The following is a 26,300-nucleotide window of genomic DNA, read 5'->3' on the forward strand; positions in this document are numbered from 1 at the left end:
ACTGCAAGAGAAAAGAACCCAAGTTTTGGCAAAGTCCTCTGTCTAGCTTTAGGTTCTCACTTTAAACGAGGAAATGTAAATACGTATTGCCCCATGGACTCATATGCCCCAGTGGGAATAAACAGCTCCCCTAAAAACCTGCCCATCTTCCTAATAGCTCCTCACTGAAGGCCCCACAGTTCCCACTTTAACACTTCAGCCGGGGCGTGGCTGAAAAGCTGCTGTCATCTCCTGTGAGATTTCCCCCGAGCTAACCTAATAAGCAAATTGCCCCATTCAGGCAGGCTCAGGGTGGATGTGCCATGAGGAGCTTGGCAAGAGGCAGAAGGCAGGTCCCCAGCTCTCCCTCCCTGCTTCCCTCCCCGGAGAAGGAAGCTGCTGGAGCTCAGAGGGCCACGGCACACTGGCCCAGCTCGAGCCCTGGCATTTCTGACCGCCCCAGGGCTCACCTGCAGGGTCAGGTAGAGCCTGTGAGGGCTCCCGGGGCTCGCCCAGTCCACGCTGAGGGCTCGGCACTGAGCCAGGGCCGGGCGAGCTGCACTTCGGGTGCTGGAGTCCTCGTCGCCGCCAGCTGGGCTGTCTCTTCCACGCCCTGTCCCAGGACAGAGGAGACAGGTGAGATGCTTGACGCTGGCCGGAGACTGCTGGCCGGGGACCACTGGCCAGGGCCGTGGCTGAGCTCCCCTTTCACACACTCCAGGCAGCCCAGGTGCTGCCAGGAGGGACTCACACGCCCTCACATGCCTGCCCTACACAGAGGGAAAGCCTGGCACTCAGCGGGGGCTGCGCTCCTTCCTAATCACAAGCCGCCCTGGGATCCTCTGCAGGAAGTCGCCCAAGACCCCGCGGGAGGTGGCGGGCTCCCCTCCCTCCACGGTGGCGTTAGGGCTGGCACCTGCCCACGAACACCCTCTACAGACAGCAGCAGAAGGAAGCCGATGCCACCCTGGCTGCGCTAATCTTCACAGGAGGTGCACCCTGGGGCCGCGGCCTCATTACCGAGGCTGCCTCTAGGTGGCAATTTCTCCCCTGCCTTCATAAAGACCAACCCCACGCTGGGTGGCATGGTCCCTGTAGCCTCCAAAAACACACTCAGGACCAGTTAAAGCACATCCTCTCAAGCCTCTGACACACTGCCTCCCTCACCAGATGGGGGGAGACGGCTGCAGCAGCGACACCCCATTCACCCCTCCCTTGACCCACCACCACAGCCTGTGGGACCAGACGGGACGGGAGAGGGGATTTGCCTCACAGGGCAAGCTGCAGAGCTCCCACCCTGGGGGGCAATCACATCCTGAATGCCAGCACTGGGCCAAGTGCTTTCCAGGCCTTATTGCCCTTCTTGATCCTCAGTTTCCTCGTCAATACAATGGGCATAAGGAACCAAGCTCAGTCCTGTGATGAGGATTAAACAGGGCGACACATGTAAAGTGCTCACACTGAAGGTAGCCAGCAATGCAGGCCATCAGCTCCTCACAACAACCCTGAGAGGTAGGAACCGGAGACCCAGAAGGGTTAATAATGTGCCCAGGGTCACACAGAGCCAGTATTCCAATCCCATGTGCTAACCCACCCTCTGCTTGCCTACCCTTCTCAAGGCAACAATAAGAGGGGGGTGGGGGTAGAGGGGCCCAGGGACGTCCACACTGGCTGAGGCTCTACCCAGTGGCAGGCACCACGCTTAGCATTTCACACATACTATTTCACTGGACCTTTGTCTTAAATTTTAAAAGTAGATAAAAGTCTGTATGGTCATATAATCCTCATAATACTAATTTAAGAGACCAATACACACACCCATAAGACTAGAAGGAACTATATAAAATGTTTAGTGACAGGCTTATAGGTGATTCTTATTTTCCTTCTTATACTTTTCTGTGTTTTTGGTTTTTAGTTTTCCAAGAGAACATGTTTTCGTTTTTTTCAATCCTTGCTTTCTTTTTTTTTTTTTTTTTTACCAGAAAAGCAATACTGTTCATTCATCTTTAATCCTTTGGACAACCTTGTTGGGTAGAGACCATCTTCAGCCCCTTCCAGACAACTGGGGCTACCTGATCCAAAAGCCCAAGCTTTCCCCGGCGGCCTCCAGGGTCATCCCCAGCCTCACTGTCCCCTGCAGAGAGACTTTGGAGGGCAGCGCTCTGGCTGCCACCTATGGCACAAGTGTGATGAGAGAGAGGGAACTGGAGTTTGCTATGTGCCCTCTCTGGGCCTCAGTTTTCCCTTCTGTACATAGAGGGGCTTGGACCCGATGTCCTGGAGGGACTCTGCCAGCTCAGACAGGCTGGCAATCTTCAGCCCTCTCCCCGTAGGTCAGGAGCAGTCAGACAGCAAACCCTTAAGGCATCTTGTCTGAAGATCCCCCCCTGTCCCCACATTTACAGGACAACCTACCCAAGCCAAGGCTGGCAGATAGTCATGGGGCAGCTCCCCGGTCCTGACGATCTAGTTCCCACCGGGAATCAGAGGAGCTGCCCACTTCTTGACGCTGGAGGCACCAGGGGACATGACCCAGAAAGGAGAGCTGGTGTTGACAGCTCCCCCAGGGGCACAGCGGGGGCCCCGACTCGGGGACTCCCTCACTGCCCACCTGCTGGCGGGGCCGCCTTGGATGGCACCTAAAAGGAGGGCATGGCAACCACTCCCTGCCAGGCCACGCTCCGGAGCAGCCTCCGTCCACTCCTCGCCATCCGCGGGCGAGCCCTGGCGGAATCAAGTGTCAGCTCCGCGCAGGGCACCGGGCAGCAGTTCACCTACCTTGTTTACCGGCCGCGGGCAGAAACCGGAGCGAGACCACGAGCGCTCCGCCGCCAAGGACAGGCGGATCACAGAGCCACAGTCACCTGGCCGGGCCAGGGAGCGCGTGGCTGTCCGCGGCGTTCTCCCCCTGCGCTACAGACTGCGTTAACGTTTAACTCGCGTCCCCGGCTTCTCTTTACAGACGGGCGCGGGGCAGGAGCGCCCAGCGAAATTGACGCCCTGACTCCACGCCCGGCTCGCGGGCTGCCGGTACCCTGTAATTACCTGACAGCTCTGACTGAGCCTAGGAACTTGCCAGAAACCCCGATCTCATCGCTGGTATCTGGAGGAAGGAAAGGAAATAAAGAGGCATTTTAAAAATGCGGACTCACCAGTTCTCAACCTCCCCGGGCCGGTGTGTGGGAAAGGGCGGGCGGCCGGGCTGGCTGGGGCGGGGCGAGCCATCCCCGGCTCGGGCTCCCCGGCCCGGCCCACTCGCCACAGGCCGCGCAGCGAGGGCGTGGCTCCCAGGTTCCACGTCCTGCGAGACGGGACCATGGCCCGGCGGGGCTCAGCAGCCTCCTCCGGGCGTCGGGCAGCCTGCGGAGAGAGCAAGAAAGCGAGATTGAAGCCCGCTAGCCGGCACCCTCCGCCCCCATCCCAAGCTGATCGGAGCCCACCATCTGGAAGGGTCCGCTGAACTGGGTCACCTGTTACCCAGAGCCCCAACTCGAATGTCCCCCAAGGAGCCCCTGGGCTCACGGGCTGAAACAGAGCCTATCACCATTTCAGGGTACTAGCTAAGGAGAAGGGAGGCTCAGAACTGGGCAGGGAGCCCGTCAGGTGTGTCTGCAGCACAATGTGGAGACCCCACGTCTCAGCCCCTCCACTCTGAGCCTGGCAGCATAAAGACAGGTCACAGCCCCACATGGAGGAAGCACCAGTCAACAGCGTCTCCATGAATCTATTCAGAAGGGGCCTTGACTGTGGCCATGACGTCAGGCTTACATATATCAAATTCTCTTAAAATCAGCTCATTCCTGTATTCAACTAGCCTTCACACTGTACCTACAACTGGCAGACACCGAGCTGGGATTTGAAATACAAAGATTCATTCATTCCTCATTTAATAATTATTTACCCAGTACCTGCTGTGTGCCAGGCACCTGCCAGGGGTCCTCTTTGATCAGGAGAGACATGGCCTCAAAGCTCCCTGTCAGGAGGGAGGTAAACACTTCAACAAACCTCCACAATCAAAACAGGATGCAGGGAGGCACCAGGTGGTATGGAGAATGGGGGTGGGTGTGGGGAACACTGGTCTGGGTAGAAAGCCCCATGGGGCCCTTATGAACAGAGCAAATGAACAGAACAGACTTCATTTACTGCACAAGTCTTTATTGAGTACCTATTGTGTGCAAAGCAGCTCTGAGGGCATTTAAGGTGACACCAAGCTGTGGTCCCAGACTCAGACAACAAGTGATGCCATTTACAGAAGAAGCCAAGTCAGCTCAGAGGGGCAATGTGGAGTTTGCTTTTGGTTTTAAAATGGAGTTGGAGGCACCCAAGGACTTCCTAATGGCGCCACCTGGGCTGTAAGCCACTTTCCCCAACCCTCACTGCACTGACCACTCTCTACCAGGCAGTAAAGATATGTTTGAACAGTGTCCATCTCCCCTGACCCTCTATGGCTCCCCAGGGTGGGTCCCACAGCACCCAGCCTGGAGCAAAGCTACATCCACACCAAACACCTGGTGATGGCTTTTGGGTGAATGCCCGGAAATGAATGCACACAAAAGCTCGAACTTAAGCTTGGAAGAGAGCAGGGCTGGAGATGGAGACACAGAACTGGGTGGCTGATGGGGGTCACTGTGGCACAGGTGAGAATGCAATCACCAAAGGTGGTGCAAGATGAGAGGCAACCAAGAAGGATGGAGCTCACTCCAAGTGGGAAGAAAAGCTGGAGAAGGAAGGTCAGAGGTGGCAGGAGCACCAGGCAGGTGCAGAGTCCTCAGAGGTGACCGAAGAGTGAGTGGGAAGGAGAGGATGGTCAGTTCCCAGGGAACCATGCCACGGAGAGGTCAAACTGGAAGAAAGGTCAGTGGAGCAGGGCAGAGGGCAGATGTGGGAAGGCCCAAGGGGGATGGGGGCTAGAGGAAGCTGCCACTTCCTTCACTTTGGAGAAGCTGGCTAGGATGGGAAGGAGAGGATGTGGTATTTAGAATAAGAGAGATTTGCACATGCTGGGTCAACAGAGGGACAGGAATGACTGAAGCATCGAGAGGCAAGAGAAGAGTGCAAGGATGGGTGGCCTGAACATCTGGTGACCGATGTTCGCAGAGCTGAGCCCTGGAAGAATGCCAGGCTCCTGACTAGGGAGTCATGGTCTCTGCCTTCCTGGACTAAGGAAGACAACTTGGAGGAGGAGGCTCCTGGGTGCAGTCTCCCTGGGAGGGGGCAGGACTGCTGGCCAAAGGGCGGGGTGGAGGCTAATCCAATATGTGGGCAGCTCTGCTGAGGAAATGGAGGTGGACCAGTGTGGAATGGAAGGAACCAGGAGGAGCAGCCAGATGTCCCCTTCTCCAGGCTGCTTGGCACGGAGCTGGGCGCACAGCAACCCTGAGGCTCAGCTGCCCAAGGGATGAGGAGGGAGTGAGACAGGCTCCACCTGCATGCCAAGCCGCTGGGAAGGTAAGATGGCGGAGGACACTGAAGGTCGATGTCACAGTTGAGGGAGAAGACTTTTAAAGGGGATCAGCTAAGTCTGAGGGGGCAGGGACAGAAGGAGACAATATTTCATTGGTTTCAGGAAGGGAAGTTAGGAGGCAGTCAGGAAGATATCAGGAAGAAAGGGGAAGGGTGTGTGCAAGATCCTGAAGAGGAAAAAGCAGCTGAATTTAGCAGCCTGAGGGGTGTGAAGGTCAAAAGTATCAAGGACTTTCAAACAGCCCAAGGCTGGAGACTCAAAAACCTAGGTCATGGGGCGAGGTGATGGGGGCATACGAGTAGAGTGGTTATGACCGAAAGCTGGTTCAGAACCCGGCTGTGCCACTTACTAGATGTGTGACCCTGGGAGAATTACTTTGTCTCTGTGCCTCAGTATCTCCATCTGTGAAATGCAGAGAACTCTACCTTATAGGGTTGGTGTAAAGTTTAGACAATACATATATACAATGTTCAGAACAATACTGGCATATACAAAGAATACCCAAATTTTATTTTTTCAGTGACCTCTATCCAGTGGTGGGTGGGTGCAGAGGGCTGGCTGCAGGAGAGCCAGCACCTGCCTCTCTGGGTTTAGGCCAGGGTGGTGGAGCTACAGCCCCCTCGCCCCAGACCAGGGATATTGCAATGATTGGGGGACACACTTGACAACTGCCCAGAGACTGCTGCCCAGGAGGCTTGGTCTCCCTGGGAGAGCGGGCAGAATGTCAAGGAGGTTGGACAGGGGCTGGACCTCCCCTCCGCACAGTCACACGTCCTGGGTTTTGCAGGTCAACCCAGATTTCAAAATCTCTGCTCCCTGGTGCCCATAAGGACAGCAGAACTCACGACCCTATGTCCCTAAAATCCAGTCACTGCAAATACAGGGCCCCATTCTGAGACTGCATTCCTTGCAAATGACTCTCTGGCCAAGGAGAGGGTTACTTTTATCAAGGGCATGGGGAACAGCCTGGGCCAGTGTATGTGCTCACTCAGCCTCAGGCAGACAGAAAGCCAGAGAAGATGAAAGGCCAGGGGTGGCCACGACCCCAAACCTTGAGACAGATGTGTGTATTGGGGGGGCTGGGGGGTCGGAGGTACAAATGGTACCAATTTATATGCAGCTTCCTCTTTAAAATCTGCCAGGACCAGGCCCTTCACTGCGCCAGAGTTCTGCTCTAACTCACAACAGGGGGTTGAAGGAGGTGGCTTCTGGCTCGCCCTTCCTGCTGGGCCCGCTCCCCACCCCCGCCCCCCCCGGGCCCCCCCCCCTCCGCCAACCGCCCCAGGCTACCGCTGTCAAAGGCTCAATTTCGCCCACTGCCCAGGACGGCACCGGCCCAGTCCCTCCTTCCTAACCTGGGGCTGGCCCACCCCATCCCGGCCCTGCGAAGGGGAAAGTGAACTGCCCAGGGGACCTACGGGGTGGGAGGGCCCGAAACTGCAGCCTTCAGGGGCGCCCTGCGGATGCAGGGACCTCTGCCAGGGGAGGGGGCGGCGCTGACGGGCACGCGGTTCCCCGGCAGTGTCCGGCTTTCCCGGGCCATTGAAATCGGAAAGGAGGTCCCGAGGCTGCTTGGATTCCAGGGGACACGCCGCTCCCATGCCCTGCTCGGTTCAGGCTGGACGGCGCAGGGGGGGTGCGGGATAGCGCAGGGCCGGGTCTCCGGGGCCCGGCCCTCCCTGCGCCCCCCAACGGGGCCGGGCAGGGGGATCCAGGACGCGGCACCCCGAACGACAGGCCGGGCGGAACCCGAGCGCCCAGCCCGTCCTCAGCCCGCCCGAGCCCCGGACTCACCGGCCTGGTGGAGGCAGGATCCCTGCGTCGCCGCAGCGCCCGGGGCTCGGCCCGGCCCTCCAGTGGGAGGCAGCTCCACGCCGCCGCCTCCTCCTCGGCCCGCCCCGCTCCCGCCCCTCTCTGGCCCCTCCCGCACACTTTCCACAGGAAATGATTAACTCCGGCCCGCGGCGCGTTCCCATGGCAACCGGCTCAGACCCAGGTGGGGGGTGGTGGCGCGCGCGCGCACACACGCACAGACTCACACTCGCACGTGGGGCCGCCCACTCTGTTCAGACCTTCCCGTTGAGTGTCCCCACGCTCCACAGACGCCCGTGCACACGTGCGCGCTCACCCCTGGCGCACACGCACCTTCTACGTGCTCACATACAGTACACAGTATACATGGCTCTCACGTATGTTTGCACACTTGCTCTAGTGAGTCCACGTGAACACATTCACAGTTCTCACACACATCCCCACGCTTTTGCACTTAAACTTACACTTTCGTTCTCACTCCCTCAAAGCCTAGTACTACAAAACTTTCGCACACAGTAGTTACTACTCACAGGCATACTTACAAGTGCTCCCTGGCTACCCTTCACACACTCTCACAACCTCTAGTACACGTCTTCTTGACCTTCTAGCATGCACACTACACACACACTCTTACACAATCTAGCTAGTACATGTGCACACTTACACATTCTCACACACTTTCCACGTGCACTCACATTCCTGTACGGTGCTCAGACTTAACCCCATGCTTTCCCACAAATGCTGCACATGCGCCTGAGTACACACATCCACTTGCACACGCTCACACACGTTCTCACACGCTCTCTGACTCTGTCACACTACAGCCTATACATGCTTTAAAACCCCAGTACACGCTTCCACACACGCTCTAGTTAGTGCACACAGGCATGCACTGTCACACATTAGCACACGTGTTTTCACACACATTTCTCACTAGCTCTATTAGGAATACACAGGCCAGGTTGCCTGCCCAGCCAGGGCACCACCTGCTGCCCCCTGCTCCTCAGCCACCCTATTCCCCTCTCGCACCCCCCTCAATAGATAAACGTCTTGCAGAGCAGGGAAGCTGTTTGGGATTTTTTAAGGTAAAATATTCCTTTGCATTCCAGTGAAAACACGTTCAGAACGCAGCCGCTCCGGAGCAGGCAGCAGCTCCTGGCGTAGCTGCAGACGGCCCTCCTCATAGGATGCCCCAGAAGAAGCCTGGGAGGCCAGGGAGCCGGCCGGCCAAGGAGACCCAGCTGACCCGGAGGAGCCACTCTGTTCTTTGTCTCCCAAACAGAGGCGGCATTTCACTCCAGTGTCAGCAGCAACATTCCCCTTCCAGGGTGCGGAAGGAGGACAGAGAAAAGAAACTCAGAAGCCAGCCCAGTGCAAGGTGATGGTCCCGAAGACAATCCCGGGGCGGGGGGGGGCGCTCTGCCTCTTCCTGTTTAACAGGGGACGATGGCCCGATGGCCTGGGAGGAGCAAGGAGGGGACTGGAGGGGGGCGTGCAGCTCCAGGTGGGTTCTGTCTCTTGCTGCTGAGCAGGCGCTAGGCTGGCCGTCAAGAATCTCAACCAGAGACAGAGCCAAGGTTCTGGGCCTCAGATTGTTCTGGATGCCAGATCAGGACACTCACAATCCCCCTACTGAAAGTGGGTTCGTGTATGTTTTATTTTCTCACTGAGATGTCCCAGTGCAGGCCCAAGAGAGGGTGCCTTTCACGCTTCTGGAATGGTTCCCTGGAGAGAGAGATTTCTAGCTAAGAACCCCAGATAATCCTCCCAATGGGAGAGCAGGCCATAATTTGAGAGGTACCTTCTCTGAATCCCACTGCCTGCCCTCCAGACAGCACTGGTCAGGGGGACGGCAAGGTTGGATGAGGGCAAATTTTCTCTAGATTCCTGACCAAGTATCTCCTTTTGTTACAGATCCTAGCATTTGATTGAGGAGGGCAGTGGGGTAGGGGTGTCTGTCTTTAAAGTCCTGATATAGAACCAGAGGCCATGTCTTACTTGTGGTCGGTTCGTTGACATTAACTGCAGGTTCCTTCCAAAGCCAAAGCCAGATTTTAAAATTAATAATAACATTTATTGTTCTTTTTCTCTGATTACCAAAGTAATAGATGTTCATTGTAACCATAATCCCACCCACTAGAGATAAATGCTGCCAACATTTTAGTACAGTATTTTTTTTCCTCTGTGCACATAATAGCGACCATTTATCCACAGCTATCACTGTGCCAGGCACTGCACTGAGCTCTTTAAAAACAAGATCTCATGTAACCCCGAACACCCTTTGAGGTGGGTACCGTCATATCCTCCATTTTCAGGAGGGAAAACTGAGCCTCCTAAAGTTCATTCACAAACTCAGTGTGTGGTAGCGCTGAGATATGAACCCAATAGGTGTGTGTATATATGCATATACACAAACATATAGCACTACTATACATATATAGGTGCCAGAGTTTAAGTTCAAAGCACCTTGGGACTTCCCTGGTGGTGCAGTGGTTAAGAATCTGCCTGCCAATGCAGGGGACACGGGTTCAATCCCTGGTCCAGGAAGATCCCACATGCCACCCAGCAACTAAGCCCGTGCGCCACAACTACTGGGCCTGCGTGCTGCAACTACTAAAACCGGCGCGCCAGAGCCCATGCTCCGCAACAAGAGAAGCTACCGCAATGAGAAGCCTGCACACCGCAACGAAGAGTAGCCCCCGCTCGCCACAACTAGAGAAAGGCTGCGCTTAGCAACGAAGACCCGACACAGCCAAAAATAAACAAATTAAATAAATAAATTTTTTTAAAAAAGTTCAAAGCACCAGTGAAGGAAAAAGAAAATTGAGACATGTGAGGAAGCATTTTCCGAATTCCAGCAAAACTGCCTTGAAATGCAAAACCGATTTGCTTCATGATTGTTGGAATTTAAGATTACACAATGTCAGGAACTACATACCAATGACTTCAAGGTCATTTCTATTCCAGAAACTTCACTGATGGTTTGTAATGGAGGCTGCCAATTCTCCCTGGTCACACGGAAAGTGAAGGATTTGCCAGAAACTCGGCCACCCCAACACTGAGGTCCTGAACTCATGAGTGAGGACTCTTGGGTTCAGCCTTTGGCCTTGACCTCGACCTCCTGCCTACCTCCTGGCAGAGGCATAAGTGTCCCCGGGAGGGCCACAAGAATGCAGTAGCCAGAACACTGCAGACCCATATCTACATCTACCCCATCCCTCTAGGGGGGCGTGAGGGACAACATCATTGCTGTTCAAAGGGCTTGAAACCCCTTAACTCTCAGGCATCCATCTGAGAGGGAGCCAAGGGCCTGAGGGTTCTTCTGCACAGAGGGCAGCAAAGAGGGGGCAATAACAAGCCAGACTGTGTTTAATCTGATTCTCGTAGCACCCCTGAGTAAAGCACACCTAAGATTTACATGATTTTCCAGTTTAAATGACTTGAGATTCGATCACCTCCGGGCCTTTGCAATGCTATTCTCCCTGCCCAGAAGGCCTCTCTCCTCACCCCACTCCCACCTGCCTCTACCCACCTTCACCTGGCCGGCTCCTGCTGTCCTTCAAGTCCTTCAAGCTTAGAGGTCACCTTCCTTGACCCTCCCAGACGCCACAGTCCCCTGCCTGCTCACCCCACTGCAGCACCTCCCACGCTGGATTGTAAAGGCCTCTCCTGTCTACAACATCACCTCCTTGAGGGCAGGGTCCTTTCCTGACTTGATCACAGGTAAAGCCTCTGCTACAGATTCAGCTCCTACAGGCACTAGGTGCCTGGCATCACATCAGTTTTCGCTGAATAAATAGCTAGATCACTTATAATTTAGAGGGAGAGAACAGGGTGCATTAAGCATACCCAAACAGACTTTCTTCCCATGTAAATTAACGATAAGTCTTATCAAAAGGAAGTAAGTGAACGGATCCTTAAGGAATTATTTCAATGTGGTCAGTAAGGAGCACCCCGCAGCTGTGAATAGGGTATCTGTGCACGATCCTGGGTAACAGTTTCTGGAAGCCAGAGAATACCTTCTGGAGTTGAGTCACATAGTAAGTAATCCTGACTCAATTAGCCACTGTTTTGAAGCCACATTTTCCAATAGCCCTGAAACAGCCCCGTCATGGACAGCACAGAGAGAGCTGGGAAGATCCCGGAGGGACGGGCGGGGCTCGGCACCCAGCCCTGCAAGCATGCATCTTACTCCTCACCAGCAGCAGGACACGGGCCCTCGACCTCTGAGCATATCGGGGCCTGGCCCTTGGTTCACACCTGCCAGCTCTGAGGAAGCCACGCTCCTCAGTGGATGTGAAGGGGTTGGGTCTTGGACAACCCTGGGAGGCACTGTAAATCCTGTCTCTCTCCTCTGCTAGACTCAGCTCCTACGGGCACTCCGTACCCAATAGATATTTGAACAAATGGTACCTTTCTCTCCCTTCTCCATTTCCTGCTCCCTCTGTGCCCTCCCCGTGCAAGAGTGCCTTCCTTCTAAAAGCTGTATTAACTGGGGAAACAGTTCTCCCATTTCCAAACCAAGGCAACCCTCCCCTCAATAAAACCACCTTGCTCTAAAATCTCTAGACAGTGACTGCCTCTCTGCATTTGGCAGGGAGATTGGACTCAGCAGCACTTCCCGGCTCTTAGGTGAGGGGCACCTGAAACCTCTTGATGACGAACTTGGCAGAGAGGCCCTGCCCACAGCATTCCAGGGTAGAAAGCAAACGGGGGTTTGTTTCCGTTATCATTTCCCATCGTCTAAACAATGAGAGGAATGCAAACATCGAGGAGATATGTAATTAAGCATCAGGTAATAAAAAGATTTAGGAAGGATGGCTATGGGAGATGAGCCCTGCCGCCACTGTCCTCCCTCTGAGTCAGCCCTTCCCTGGGATCATCCAGAAGTCTGGGCTCCCTCTCCCAAAAGCTCCCTCTCTGGCTTCTCTTCTTGCTCCTAAATCATTCTCTCTCCTTGTTCTAAGCCAAGACATGCATTATTAACATCATTTCCACTTTTTTCCAACTTCCCCATTCATTTTTCCCCTCTGCTGCAAATTCTAGGTAGTTGAGGGTTTTTTTTAAACTTTAATTTTTATTTTTCCTGCACAAGGGCAGGAGAAATCAAGAGAGGAAAAAGCACCCCCCTCTCCGCCAAATCCCACCACCCTTAACTTATTCTCATTGGCTCAGATGTTCTTTCTGGTAGTTGACTTTGAACAGACATTACTTCTGTATTAAGGGGAGACTGTATAGAGCAGTGGTTAAAAGTAGGTTTGGGGTCAGATGATCGTGGGTTTGAACCTTGGCTCTGTCACTTCCTCCATGCCTCAGTTTCCTCCTGTGACAATGGAGGTAGCAATAGTGCCTAACTCACTGGGCTGTCTTGAGAAGTAAATAAGAGCAAACATGTGACACCCAGAGCCTGGCGCACCAGCTGTGGTTATAGTGGAAGGCAGACCATGGATACAATTTTCTACTCTGCCTTTTTCTCACTTTAAATCACAGGCCAAGCATTTTCCAAGTTACTTTTTCCTACTGGGGCCCGCTCTTTTCTGAACTGCAGGTTCCAGACTAAGGATGAGGCCCAGGTCCCGTCCGACCCTGGGGTCACACTGTGTGGGGCACACCCAGCACCCTGTAAAAATGACTGAAAAGAATAAACATTTTAAATGGCTGCATGATATTCCTCTGAACAGCTCTGCCCCAACTGAACTGGCCATTCCATGGAATCAGATATGTGAGTAGCTCCCATTTTTCACACTTATAAATAGCATTGCTGCAACATCTCCCCACATGCAGCCTGTTCGTTCCCTGGGGAGAGGGTGGGAGATGGGGGGAGAGTGGGGTTGTTAATTTCATAAAAATCTGGATAGTCTGAGCATTTTTTTTTTTTTTACACTTTCTAAACATGTTGCCAGATTGCCATCAGAAGGACTGTACCAAATTTACACTTTACACTGTTGCTGGCAGCATTTTTGACGAGAACTACTTTTCGTACTAATTTACAGTTTTTCTCTCGGATCTGGAACTCTCGCCCAGGCTGGTTCCCCTGTGAGGCATGAGGCATATAAAAAGTCTGAGTGATGGCTGTCAGGGAGGGAAGTGTCTGGTTCCTTTGCTGGGTTTCTGTCTGCTGGGCTGGGCTGGGCTGGGCTGAGAGCACTGAGTCAGCGCCCCCCACTCCTTGCCTGCTCTTCGAGCCCCCAGACTCTTTCCCAGGTGGGTTCTGGAACATCCCACAACCCTGGAAGATTCTGCTCAGGCGGCCACCAGCATTACTAAGGTTATCTCTGCTCTGACACCAGCCTGCAACTGCATTCTGGCTTCTTGCAAGAAGTCAATCAACCATTTCTAGAAAGAAAATCCCTCAAGAGACCCTGGCATCTGCAATCAGCTTTCCATTCCTGGGGGGCAGCAGGGGGGTGCACAGAGGCAGCAGCCGGGTGAGGGCAGCCGTGTTTTCCCAAGAACTGCAGCCACGGCCCCTGACCACCCTGCCAGCCTCCTGGCACTGCCAGCACGTCTCACCCAGGTTCTGCGGCAGCCCCGCGGCCTCTTGCCCAGCCTCTGGGGGTGGCCCTTGTTTGCAAACAGCCATGGGAAGTTTTGACGCTGCTGATTAACCAGAATCCCACAGTTCTGGGTTGTTAGTCATCACGACAAGTCTCAACCTTCTGCTCGCCCTGACGACATCGCCAGCTTCCAGGTGACAGGGAAGAAGTGACTAGGACCTTGGTAGTTTCAGTGGCATCCATCGTCATCTTCACAGGGGAAGGGGAGGACTGCCACCCATCCCAAACAACCAGCATGTGCAGGGCCTGGAATGCCAGGGTGGGAATTTAATCTAAATCGATATAGCTTGCTTCTGCTGAGGGACTGGGCGAAACTCTACGTATAGGATTGCTTTGGATTTCATTTAATCCTCACAACAGTATGTGCGGTGGGTATTATAATTCCTATTTTACAGATGGAAAAACTGGGGTACTATGTTCTAAGAGTGGCTAGGCCCAGGAATGAGTAAGGGGGCAGCCAGGGGAAGGCAGCTTGGAGTGCTGGGAAAGGTGGGTACTCCAGGCCAGGAGCTGTGTTCCCAACCACTGCGCGACCAGATTTCTTCCCCTCTCTGGGTCTCACGTCCTTCCCCGGGTAAATGAGGAGGATGAGCGGGTCAGCTTTCCAGCACTAAAGCCATGAGGGAGGCGGTGGGCAAGTTGGAAGGGATGACAGTGTGATTCTGAGGTTCTGCTCCGGAAGTCCTGGTCCCAGGAAGGGGTAATTCCAGCTGCGAACCTGGGGCTCTGGCCTCACTGTTTACAGTTGCTTCACAAATGAATGCCAGCAGAAGAAAGGAGATGAGTGGTTGCCAGGGGCTGGGAGGTGGGGAAAATGGGGAGTGACTGCTAATGGGGTTTCTTTTGGGGGTGATGAAATGTTCTCAAATTAGATTATGGGGATGGTTGCACAATTCTGCAACTATACTAAAAACCATTGAATTGTACACTTCAAGTGAGTGAATTGTATGGTTTGTTAAAGCTGTTTAAGAGAGGAAGGAAGGAAGGGAGGGAGGGAGGGAAGGAAAGAAGGTAGGAAGGAAGTAAAGGGAAGGGGGAGGGATGGAGGAAGGAGGGAGGGAGACCGCACAGAGGTTGGGCCAGAGCTGCCTTTGAGATTTGCCTCCTGGGAGTAGGGCCCTCACACCCAGCCCCTCCCCAGTCACCCCTCCTCCAAGTACCCCAAGCCTCAGAAAGGTATGTATGAAGACACCTAAGTGGCAGGTGATGGCTCCAGATTCCAACCAGAAGTAATGGGAGCCTCTGACCTCGGAGGCGGAAGGAGTCAAGAATCAAAGAGCAGGTGTGGGCCTGGAGGGCTGGGGGATGGCAAGAAGATGGATGGAGGCCAAAGGAGGGCGAGCGTCAAGGAGGAGACCCTGAGAGTCAGGGCGAGGCGTGGCTCCATCAAGGAAGCCCAGGAAACAGAGAGCCTGGGCTGGCCATGGCCTCTGTCAGTGGCACACCAGAAAGTGTGCGTAGGAAGCACCTGTGGCTCCTGGGGGCCCCTCAAACTGGTACAGTTGTATTCTGCCTGGCACCAATGGAGTCGCAGACAGATGCAGCCATCCCAGGGGCAACGTCGACCCAGACTTGACCCCGAACCCGGTGCACAGGCACAGGGGACCCAAAATGAGGGCAAAATTGGCCAATAAGAGTAAAGAGCTCATTCCACTTCTGCTGTTAGGGCAACTTACTGCTGAAAGAGGAGACTCTCAGAGGGTCTTAGAGGCACAGCTTCCTGTCTAAATCTCCAAGGGCAGACAACCCAGAAAGCACCTCCCCTCAGACGAACCTCCCCGTCCACGCAGGCACATCCCCTTAGGCCCAACTCTTTGGGCAAATGGCAGTGGATGGCCCAGCCATAAGGGAACAAAGGAAGTTACATCTTGGAGACTGCCTCTGAGAGTCCTAGCCCTGGGGTCAAACCCACGTGCCTGGCAGCCAAGCTGGCAGAGGCTGAGGGGATATATCCCGAGGCTGAGGGCTCCTGCCTTATTCCTCCGGCCCTGGGGTACACATGCTGCTATTGAACCCGCTCTGCGGATATGACCCCAGGCAGGCTGGCTCCAGAGGCCAGGTCTTGAACCACTGTACCATACAGCCTCTCCAGGGTACAGTCAGTGGGGTCCTTGTCACCCCGTGTCAATCCTCAGCATGCATTCAAGGCTCTTTGCCATCTGCCTGCAGCTGACCTGCCCAGCCCTCTCTCCCACTGTTCCGACCAAGGCATCCTCCTTCTGTTTCCTGAGTTTACCATGTGTCCGTGCCTCCCTGCCCTTGCACATGCTGTTACCTCCATGATGACAGCCCATTCACCTAGTGAGGCCCAGTAGAAATATCACCTCCTCCATGGGACCTTCCTGGTGCCCCCAGGACCATCTGCTCTTCCCTTAGTATACTCGATTGGAGCTTGTGGGGGACTTATCAGTCTCCTCCATTACCCTGGAGCTCCCTGATTCAGGCCGCCACGCTGTGTGACCTTGGTTAAGGTACTCAACCTCTCTGAGCCTCTGTATCCTCATAAATGGCTGCCCTAATTATAATAGTTATTATTATTCTGGGTAATATTTACTGTGCACTTACTATGTGCCAGGCACTATGTGCTAAGTACTTTACGTGCAAGATCTCATTCAATCCTTATAGCACCTTAGGAGGTGGGTATTAATATTATCCTTTGTTACAGAGAGAGATTACTGTTAGGATTACTACCATTATCATGATTGCTATTCTTTCTTCTGCCACAAAGCCTAGCATGCAGCAGATACTCAAATCCTGTTTGTTTAAGTCAAGTGTGGATAAAAATAGAAGGGGACTTAGATAGGAAAAGAGTTCCAGAAACATGGCCGTACACACGCTCCAGAACGTTCAGGCCTAGCCTTGTCCTGGCTGGGATGATACCATCTCTGGAGCCCGATGCTGGCAGACAGTTGAGGCCAGGGACCTGGGGTGGCCTGCTTTTGCTTCTCCCATCAGCCCTATCTTTACCCACAGAAACAGAATCTGCCCAAACCAGACCTGCAATGCTCAGAGCCCCACAGCGAACAGGCCTCCTGGGTAAATGGTGACCGAGGCTCTGGAAGTCCTGGGTGTCTGGCTGGTGGCAGAATTTGTGCATATTTGTAACCGGAATAGCTTCAGGGTTGGCTTTGCCGGCTCAAGGCCAAAGGTGCAGAGTGCCCTGTGTCTCCATGTTCCAAGCTCCAACTGCCCCAGTGTCTTCTAGGAACCCTCGCTCCAAATTTTTCCTGGAAGCCCCAGGGGCTGCTTGCAAGGTTCTTTGCCCATCACTCCCACCAGCTGATCTGGGACCACATCAGCCTCTGGCCTGACTGTTTGACCAGGATTCCCTCCAAGACCAATGCAGATACCTGAGCCCCCATCACCAGAGAGGCTGGGGGATGCCCTAAAAAGGTGCTGCACGTGATGTTGGAAACATAGGCTCTGACAGTGAAAGTGAGGGGCACACACCTGAGAAAAACTCCATTCAGGGCATGGGGAGAAGGGGAGAAATATCTACTGTCTCAATTATGCCCAGCCATGCTTGTCCCATGGCAAAGTTGCCTGGGTTCATGGCATCACAGTGTTCTTCTGACATACCACCAATACCTCCAAGACCCCAGATCCCTTTCCTTGCCTCCGCCTAACCTGGGCACACATGCAGTGCTTGGTGCCTGGATTAAGTCTGTGTCCTGTGGTGAGATCTGCCCCAGAGGACCCAGCGTCCATTCATACAATGGACTAAGCTGGGCTGCCCCTGCCCAGCAGACGGGCTTTCACAGCCTTGAACTTCAGCTGGGTTAGTCCCTTTTCCCCTCGCGGCCTCCTCGGCCCTGATGTAAATTAGTGGACATAAACAGGAAAGGATGTGGTCAACCCCCCCAGCATTCGACCTGCTACTCAGAGTCATTCACGGTGGGGCACATTTGAGGGAGGGCACCTCCACTTCTGATGGCTCCTCAAATCCTCAAAACACCCCCATCTATAGGTGAGAAAACCGAGGCCCTGAAAGATCAAGTGGTCAGTCCAAGGAAAGTGCCAGACCAGGTATTCTGAGGCTACTTCTCTCCACTGCCCACTCTGACCTGAAACCCCGACATTAACGCTGCTTGCCCCAGACCCAGAAGTTGTGACGGGCCCCCGAGGAAGGGGGGAAATGAAGTCAGATCTGTCCTCGAGAGTCTGAAGGACCCCAGGGGCCTGTGTGTCCCTGCCTTCCTGCCGGGAAGGGCCTCAGAAGACCCGCCTCCAGTGGCTGAACAGAAGCCAGCAGAGGGTGAGGATCTGACTGACACAGCGGAAACTCTGGGCTCAGAACTGCCAAAGTGAGTCGCAACTGACGTTCCTCGCCTACAAGTTACAAAACCACAACGAGCTGTGGAGTGACAGCCGGCTTCCCGAGGGTCAGAGGAATGTTGTTGCCAGACAGGTTGATGAGGCATCTGCTGAGGCAGGCTTCAGAAACCAGGCCTGGGCTGTCGCCACACCAGGCGGCTCCCAGGAGGCCAGCCACCTGACCTCACCCCCAGCAAGGTCTAAGGTGGGAAGACTGCAGGGCTTTCCCCAACCAAGTCTGTAGCCATGACAACCTACTTTAAACCATTAATAAAGGTAATTATGGGGACTTCCCTGGTGGCTCAGGGGTTAAGAATCCGCCTGTCAGTGCAGGGGACACGGGTTCGATTCCTGGTCTGGGAAGATCCCACATGCCGCGGAGCAACTAAGTTCGCGCGCCACAACTGCTGAAGCCCTAGAGCCCGCGTGCCGCAACTACTGAAGCCCTAGAGCCCATGCTCTGCAACAAGAGAAGCCACCACAATGAGAAGCCCGCGCACCGCAACGAAGAGTAGCCCCTGCTCGCCGCAACTAGAGAAAGCCTGCGTGCAGCAACGAAGACCCAGCGCAGCCACAAAAAAAAAAAAAAGATAATTATAGGCATGATAACAACAATAATAATGTCTAACCTTTCTACAGCACTTACTACATGCCAGGGACCACACTGGACACTTTTTCTGGATCTTTACGTGTATTAGTTTCCTGTGGCTGCTATAATAAATTACCACAAACTGGAAGGTTTAAACAAAAGAATTTTATCCTCTCCCAGTTCTGGAAGCTAAAGGTCAGAATTCAAGGTGGCGGCAGAGCCACATTCCCTCTGAAGGCTCTAGGGAAGAATCCTTTGCCTCTTCCAGCTTTTGGTGGTTGCTGGCAATCCTTGGTGTTCCTTGGCTTGTAGATGGATTATTCCAATCTTTGTCTCCGTCTCCACATCGTGTTCTCCTCTCTGTGTGTCTGTTCAAATTTTCCTCTTCTTATAAGGACAAGAGTTGTATGGAATTAGGGCCCACTCTAATCCAGTATGACCTCATCTTAACTCGATTACCTCTGCAAAGACCCTATTTCCAAACAAGGTCACGTTCACAGGTCCCAAATAGACATGAGTCTGTAGGAGACACTATTCAACCTACTGTATCACAAGTAATCCTCCCAACAACCCTGGTGCCACTCTTATCTCCATCTTACAGATAACAAAACTGAGGTTCAGAGAGGTTAAGCAACTTGCCTGAAGTCACACAGCCGGGACCAGAACCCTGTCTGTCTGATTCTAGAACCCACACTATATTGTCCCAAGCATCATCCTCATTACCGCCTCCTCACAGGGCCCAGTAGTTCAATGTTCACAAAGCTTCTCCTGGCCATTGTCACATCTTGCCACCACAACCTCGAGGGGGCTGGTTTGCAGTTTACAAAAGAAACAGAGACTCCATTAATTAACCTGACCAAGGTCACAGAGCTAAAGAGTGGCAGTCTTTCAAACATGGGTCCAGCACTCTCCAAGATGTAGGCTCCAAATGGGGATCTAACGGGAACATTCCAGGGCTTTGCCAAGTCAGTGGAGGCTATTTCCCCAGCATGATCAATGGCTGCGCTGTGTTTACTGATAACACCCACTTCGGCTACACCTGCCAAGCTCATAAAAGGTATTGTAAATCTGTGGTTTAAATTCACCTCCTCAGGTTTCAGCCCCTTGTCCAGAGCTATTCTCTGCCAGCAGCAAGGCCAGCTGTTTGAGTGGTTACATAGCAGAGAAAAAGCAGGTCAAGAATCCATGAGGCCCTCACAGCTCACATCTGAGCCTCAGGGCCTGTGCCGTGGCAAGAGATGAGATGGGCACCGTTCACCCCTCATCCCGTTGCTCCCGGCTGAGAAGGGGTGAGACACAGATACAGCCTGGTTAGCCAGGTGCCGGTCATGGCTCCAGGCACCATCCAGCTTTTTCCATTAATCCACACAGGTACCCATGAAGTCAGTGCTACTGGTAGCCCCACTTTTCCAGAGGAGGAAGCTGAGGCTCAGAGGAAGGCCACGCTCCGCTGGTGAGTGGCCACACCAGCACTCGGTCCCAGATCTGCTCGAGTCCAGAGCCCCAGTCTTGGTCTCTGCAGGAGGGACATCCAGCGAGGCCTGGAGCCTGCGAGTGGCCACTGTGATGGAAGCACCTTAGAGCTTGCAAGGGACAGAGTGGGGCTGGAAGGGATTTGAGAGAGGGAGGCCAGGCCTGAGGCCCAGGATGCCCAGTGAGTCAGTGAGTTCTGGAGCCAAGCAGGGCAAGGGAGGGAGGCTAATGGGCACAGGCAGGACCCTGGAGGACCTCCCTCTGACCCACTGCAAGAGCCAGAGAGGTTTAACACGAAAAGGAGACCACGTCACCTTCTGACTCTAAAAGCACCAGTGGCTTCCCGTGAAGCTTACAACAGAATCCAAACTCCTTACTGTGTCCGACAAGGCCCTGCACTGCTGGCCTGATGACCTCCCTCAGCTCAGTGCTGCTCCAGCCACACAGGCTTCCTTCTTGTTCCCTAAACATGCCACGGGGCCTTTGCACTTGCTATTCTCTCTGCTTAGAATGCTGTTCCCCTCTAGAAAAATGGTACAGATGAACCAGTTTGCAAGGCAGAAATTGAGACACAGATGTAGAGAACAAACATATGGACACCAAAGGGGGAAAGCGGCAGGGGGTGGTGGTGGTGTGTGATGAATTGGGAGATTGGGACTGACATGTATACACTAATGTGTATAAAATGGATGACTAATAAGAACCCGCTGTATAAAAAAATAAATAAAATTAAAAAAAAAAAAAAGAATGCTGTTCCCTGAACTCTGTGCATGCTGCCTCCTCGTCCTTAGACTCTCAGCTCAGCTGTCCCCTCCTCAGAGTGGCTTTCCCTGGCCACCAGTCCAGAGTCAGTAACCCCCAGTTATTCTCTATGCAATCCCCTTGTTTTCTTTTCTTCTTAGCACGTATTGCATCTTGCAGTTGCTGTTTGTTTATTGTTTGCCCCTTAATCATCTTTCCGCCATGAAGCCAAGGACTTTATCTTGTTCCCTGCTGGTCCCAGTACCTAGCACAGTGCCTTAGCCATAGTAGATGCCCAGTGGATATTTGTTGAATGAGTAAATGAATAAATTCTCTAGAAATGTGGAATCATAGACGGATCACCCAGAGAAAGACCCGGGAACAGACTGAGCCGACAGTTGTGATGGGATGAGAAGAGCAGCCCAAGATCAAGGCCTGAGTGGAAGCTGCTGGGGAAATCCTGGGAGAAGAGAGAAGTGTGTGAGCCACAAGGGGCCAGCCTGACTGCAAACAAGGGCAGAAATGCATGGAAAGGAGGTAGTTTTCTCAAGAGCAGTGCAGACAGAACTCATGGCCAACCAGCTGGCATATGAGACGAGGGAGAGGCTGGTAAGAGCTTAAGGGTGATCTGTCAGGGTGACAAGCAAAAGGTAGGCCCCCAAGGCCCATTCATTTATTCATTCATTCATAGGTATCAAATACCTACCATGTGCAGTGAGTGAAGAGGGCTGTTTTGGAGGGGGCAGAGGCAGGGACAGGGTCAGAGTAAAGGAGGTAGGGGCCACCTGGGGCTGCTGGGCCTTAAGCCAGGAGGACTTCCTGGAAGAGGGTGACCAGCCCCTGTGAGAGGATGCTCTACCTCAGGCTGCAGCTCTGGGCAGAGGCAGGAAGGGGAGCCAGGTGACTCTCTGCTGCTTCAGCTCCAGCCACAGCCACAGCAACCAGACCAGAGAGGGTTCATCAGTTCATATCCTGCTCCAACCCATAACAGGGACTCAGATCAGAAGTTCACCCTTAGCCTCAAAGGTGAACTTTCACCCCATAAGCCTCGGCACCCATTTGCTCACAGTCTCAAGGTTCTGAAGGCTAATTGCCCCCTCCTTTCTTATAGGCCTGGGGAAAGTCCAAGGGTCAGCCATCTTATCTTGATAGGTGTATGGGGGACAGTTCCGGGTAGGGGATGGCTGGGGACCTTGACAACGATTTGCTGACCTCAGAGTTCCAGAAGTTAAAAGAAACAACACCAGCAAGGAAAATACCAAGAAAACTCCCCAGGCCACGATGGTCCAGCGGTTAGGAGCTTGGGCTCTGGGGTTAAAATCCAGGCCCACCTCTCTCTGGCTGAACCATCTCAGGCAAGCCCCTTAACCTCTCTGATCCTGTTTTCCTCGTCTGCAAAATGAGCATAATCATATCACTTATCCTTCAAAAGGTAGTTGAAGAGATGAAAAAGATAATGTATGGGAAGAGCCTAGTACACGGTGGGCACTCAATACATGGTAACACTTATTAGGGGGCCAGTTACACGGCAGGCACTGCTGGAGGGTCCTTCATTCTACAAAATACCTGGCCTGTCCTCTTCAAAAACGTCAACATCATGAAATACAAAGAAAAAACTCAGGCACTGTTGCAGGTGGAAGGGACCTAAATAGATGTGACAACTCAAGGCAACACCTGGGCTTGCGTTTCCTTTCACCATAAAGGGCATTATTGGGAAAGTTGATGAAATCCCAATATGGTCTGACAATTAGATAGCAGTGTTGTTTCAAAATTAAGTTGCTGATTGGGATCATTGTACAGAAGTTATAATTTCTTATTTTTAGGAAATTTACAGTGAAGTGTAAAGTAAAAAGTCATCACGTCTGCAACTTCAGGGAGAGAGAAAAGGATAAAGCAAATGTAAAATGTTTATACTTGGGGCATGTAGGTGGAGGGTATCTGGGAATTCTTTGTATTATTCTTGCAAATTTTCTGTAAAGTCTATAATTATGGAAGAAAAGGAAAGGAAAGGAAAGGAAAGGGAAGGAAAGAAAAGGAAAGGAAAGGAAAGGAAGAAAAGAAAAGAAAAGAAAAGAGAAAAGGAAAAAAAAGAAAAGAAAAGAAAAAAGAAAGAAAGGAAGGAAGGAAGGAAGGAAGAAAGGAGGGAGGGAGGGACGAAAGAAAGAGAGCAAAAGGAAGGAAGGAAGGACGGAAAGAAAGAAAGAAAGAAACAAAGAAAGAAACAAAGAAGGGAGGAAGGGAGGGAGGGAGGGAAGAAAGAAAGAGAGAGAAAGGAAGAAGGAAGGAAGGTAAGAAAGAAAGAAAGGAAGGAAGGAAGGAAGGAGGGAGGGGAAGAAAGGAAGGAAGGAAGGAAGGGGGGAAGGGAAGATGGAAAGAAGAAAAGAAAAAGAAAGAAAAGGATGCAGAGTCCCGGCATGTCCCTCTGGTGGCAGGCTTCCGGGGAGGGTGATCAGCCATCCAGGTCTGCCTGGGACTGTTCTGGTTTTAGCACTGAAAGTCATGCATCCTGGGAAATCCCTCAGTCCTGTGTGAACTGGGATGGTGGGTCGCCTTCTTCCAGGTGAGCTTTGTGGATGAATACTGTGGGCCTCTGTGGGCCCAGTGGGCCTCCCTGCCATGGCGGGGGCCCCAAGGTTGCCTCTTTGGTGGGGGGCAGGTTTGCGACGAGTGGGCAGAGTGCAGGCTGGACGCCTCATGCCAGGCAACAAGAGCCAGGCCGGTGACTTCCTGGCAATTAAGGTGTTCTCCTCAGAGGACAAGATTTCAAAGTGGCCAAGCAGCTCTGTGCCTTGAGGCCCCAAGAGTGGAATGAAGCAGATGGTGAGGCCAGCCCCACCCCACTGACACCTCTTGACCAGTTGCTCGCTTGGCCTCAGGCAAATAGTTAACCCGCAGCTGAAGCCTACTCAGCTATCACTGTGACCGGAACTCAACGTGTGAAGGATGGATGGACACCAGGCCTCTGGAGCTGTCAGCAAGGCACTTCATGGCCGAGGAATGCGGCCTACAGCACAGCTCACCCAGCCCAGCCCGCCTGGCAGGTTGACCGCTGCCTGGGGCGGGCCTGTAGGCAATCCGGGCTGCTCAGCTACACGATGACCTGACCTCCTGGTGGACTTCCCTCCTGGGTCAGGCAGGGCAAAGGCACCTCTGTCGGTCCTCACGAGTCACTGCCCGGTCCTCTCCCTCCTGTCCCTCCCCAGCAGACGCCGAGGGTCTATGCTATAGCTCCCCCAGCCTTGAAGGGCTCTGAGGTGGGGTTTGCACACACGCTTTGAGCTCCATCCATGAAAGCCCTAGGTACCACGATTATGATTACGACGAGGATACCAGCTTGCGGGCGGCAGGCTGTCAAACACCCTGCAAGGAGGACACCCGTCCACTGAACTCCCCCGGCCGCTGCGGGGCCAGCTGTGAGTCAGCCTTTGCCCTTGGCCCCCTTCTTAATTTAGAAGAGCAGCAGCTGCCCACCCAAATTAGCCCCCTGTTCAGTCTCCGTTCCTCCATTCACATGCCTCTCTGCTCAGGTTCTTTAGAAAATCAAGTCGGCGTGTTGAACGACCCTGGGGGGTTGTCCTCTTGTTGGACTGTTTTTGCACCAGACGATTTCAAACAGTACAAACTCTAGTGAAAGTCTCCCTTTCACCCCTGACCTCTATCCCCAAATTCACTTCCTCTGAGACGGTCCTTGTGACAAGTGGCTGGTGGATCCTTCCAAGAGATAGTCCCCACATACAAGCTCACGCTAAGAATGCCGGGTTCCCCAACAAATGTCAGCACAGCACACATACTGTTCGGCACTTTGCTTTTCTTACTTCACCCTCCTGGAGAGCCCTCCAGCTCATACACAGAGACTTGCCACTTACCGTTGCATAGAAGGTGAACACACCCCAATGATTTAACCAGTCTCTGTTGACAAATAATCAAGTTATTTCTAGTCTTTTGCAACCACAAACAATGCTTCCAGAAACGTTCTTATCCCTGGATCTTTGCTGTCACTTACAAGTAGTCATAGATATTTCTAAAAGTAGAATGGCTAGCATTATCATTTTTAATTTTGGGGTAGGGACCACCGACTCCTTTGAGAATCTAATGACAAATTAAAAATCCTCTCTCCAGAAAAAAACCTTTGCAATGATTTTGCATTCGATTTCTGGAGGGAGGCTCGCAGATGCCACATTAAGTCATCGTATAGGGGGAAAGAACACGTGTAAGAAAATTGTATCCGACCATCGCTTCTGTGTATGTGTATAGATTTGGTCATGATACAGGAAGCAACCAGTTTGTTCCACTGACAGCCACAGAAACAGCCAGCGGAGTTCAGTTCAAATTCCAGAAGTCAGATTCCTTATCATGCTTTGTCCTCCAGGGCACATACCTCTTGCGCTTGTCATGTTCCTTGACCTCAGCTCCCCAGAACGTGGCTGTGGGATGGGCGTGCTGGGCCGGGGCTGCTCCTCCCAGCAGCCGCGGGGGCTCTGGACCCCACAGACCCTTCCTGCAGCTGCCTTCTCGCCTCGGCGTGTGAAACCAGACCCCGCGTCTGGAAGGCTCCGGCGCTCACACGCTCAGTTAGGTATTAATATTTTATGCCGGCAGCCAGTGAGGACTTGGGTTAACAACAGTCTCTCCAGGAAAGCACCGTCCAAAGAGCACAAACTCCATCACCTCTCAGTGAGGATTCACATAGGACTGAAGGGAATCCACTAGAGAAAAGCTAAAAGGAAACAGAGCTGGGAGCAGCTTGTGGCTGGTCAGAGTCTGGGGTCAACGGGCTCAGGGTCTGAGCTTGGGGCCCTCGGGAGGCAGGAGCTCCCCTTGGGCCGTGGTCATGCACTGGTGTCCAGCTGGCTCTAAGGCCGAGGGCACTGCCCACAGTGAGGACATGGCAAGAGCTGAAGCCAGAGAGCCAAGGGCCCTGGCTGACTGTCTCCCAGGCCACTCCCCTGACAGGGCTTCACACAAGGCCGTTTCCACAAATCCAGAGCAGAGCCAAAGGGCCGCCCGGCCGGTGCCTGGCTCAGAGGAGGCATTCAACACCCGTTATCCCTCCCGTCCTTCCCTCTTTCCTTCAAAGTTCCTGGAGCTCAAACTCGCTGCGGAGCCTCATGCTGCCTGTACAACCCGTCCTGGGGATTTTCAGGATGACAGCCTCCCGGTACAAGCCTGAGGAGAAGTCATCAACAACCAGGAGGCCATGGATGGTCAGGAACTCCCCTGTGCTCCCTGAGCTACAAACCTTCCAATGGGCAGTTTGGAGAGGAAGGAACTGAGAACTCCCATTTCCGGAAGCCCATGTAAGTTCTAGAAGGTTCTGTCCTGGAGGCTACAGCCATTTTGCCATCCGTGGCTTAGGCACTGAGAAAAATTT

The 26,300-nt window shown here is 53.2% G+C and overlaps 1 protein-coding gene across 6 annotated transcripts in view; it reads right to left on the reverse strand.

Annotated features, from left to right (window-relative positions):
- KIFC3 (kinesin family member C3) overlaps nt 1–25,401 on the reverse strand; it is a 54,369-nt gene extending 28,968 nt beyond the window's left edge. For 2 of the 6 annotated variants that reach the window (XM_059905294.1, XM_059905292.1), the window contains exons 1-3: nt 7,238–7,336; nt 3,132–3,339; nt 450–592 (exon numbers count right to left, since the gene is read on the reverse strand). In XM_059905294.1, the coding sequence (XP_059761277.1) occupies nt 450–592; nt 3,132–3,297 (309 nt within the window). In that variant the 5' untranslated portion in view covers nt 3,298–3,339; nt 7,238–7,336. Of the gene's footprint in view, nt 1–449; nt 593–3,131; nt 3,340–7,237; nt 7,337–25,307 lie in introns of those variants that run through there. The other 4 variants (XM_059905290.1, XM_059905289.1, XM_059905291.1 and 1 more) reach the window with 4 other exon arrangements.
- Between the last annotated feature and the right edge of the window lie 899 nt (nt 25,402–26,300).

Source organism: Balaenoptera ricei, chromosome 19 (assembly GCF_028023285.1).
Source record: "Balaenoptera ricei isolate mBalRic1 chromosome 19, mBalRic1.hap2, whole genome shotgun sequence".
Taxonomy (NCBI): domain Eukaryota; kingdom Metazoa; phylum Chordata; class Mammalia; order Artiodactyla; family Balaenopteridae; genus Balaenoptera; species Balaenoptera ricei.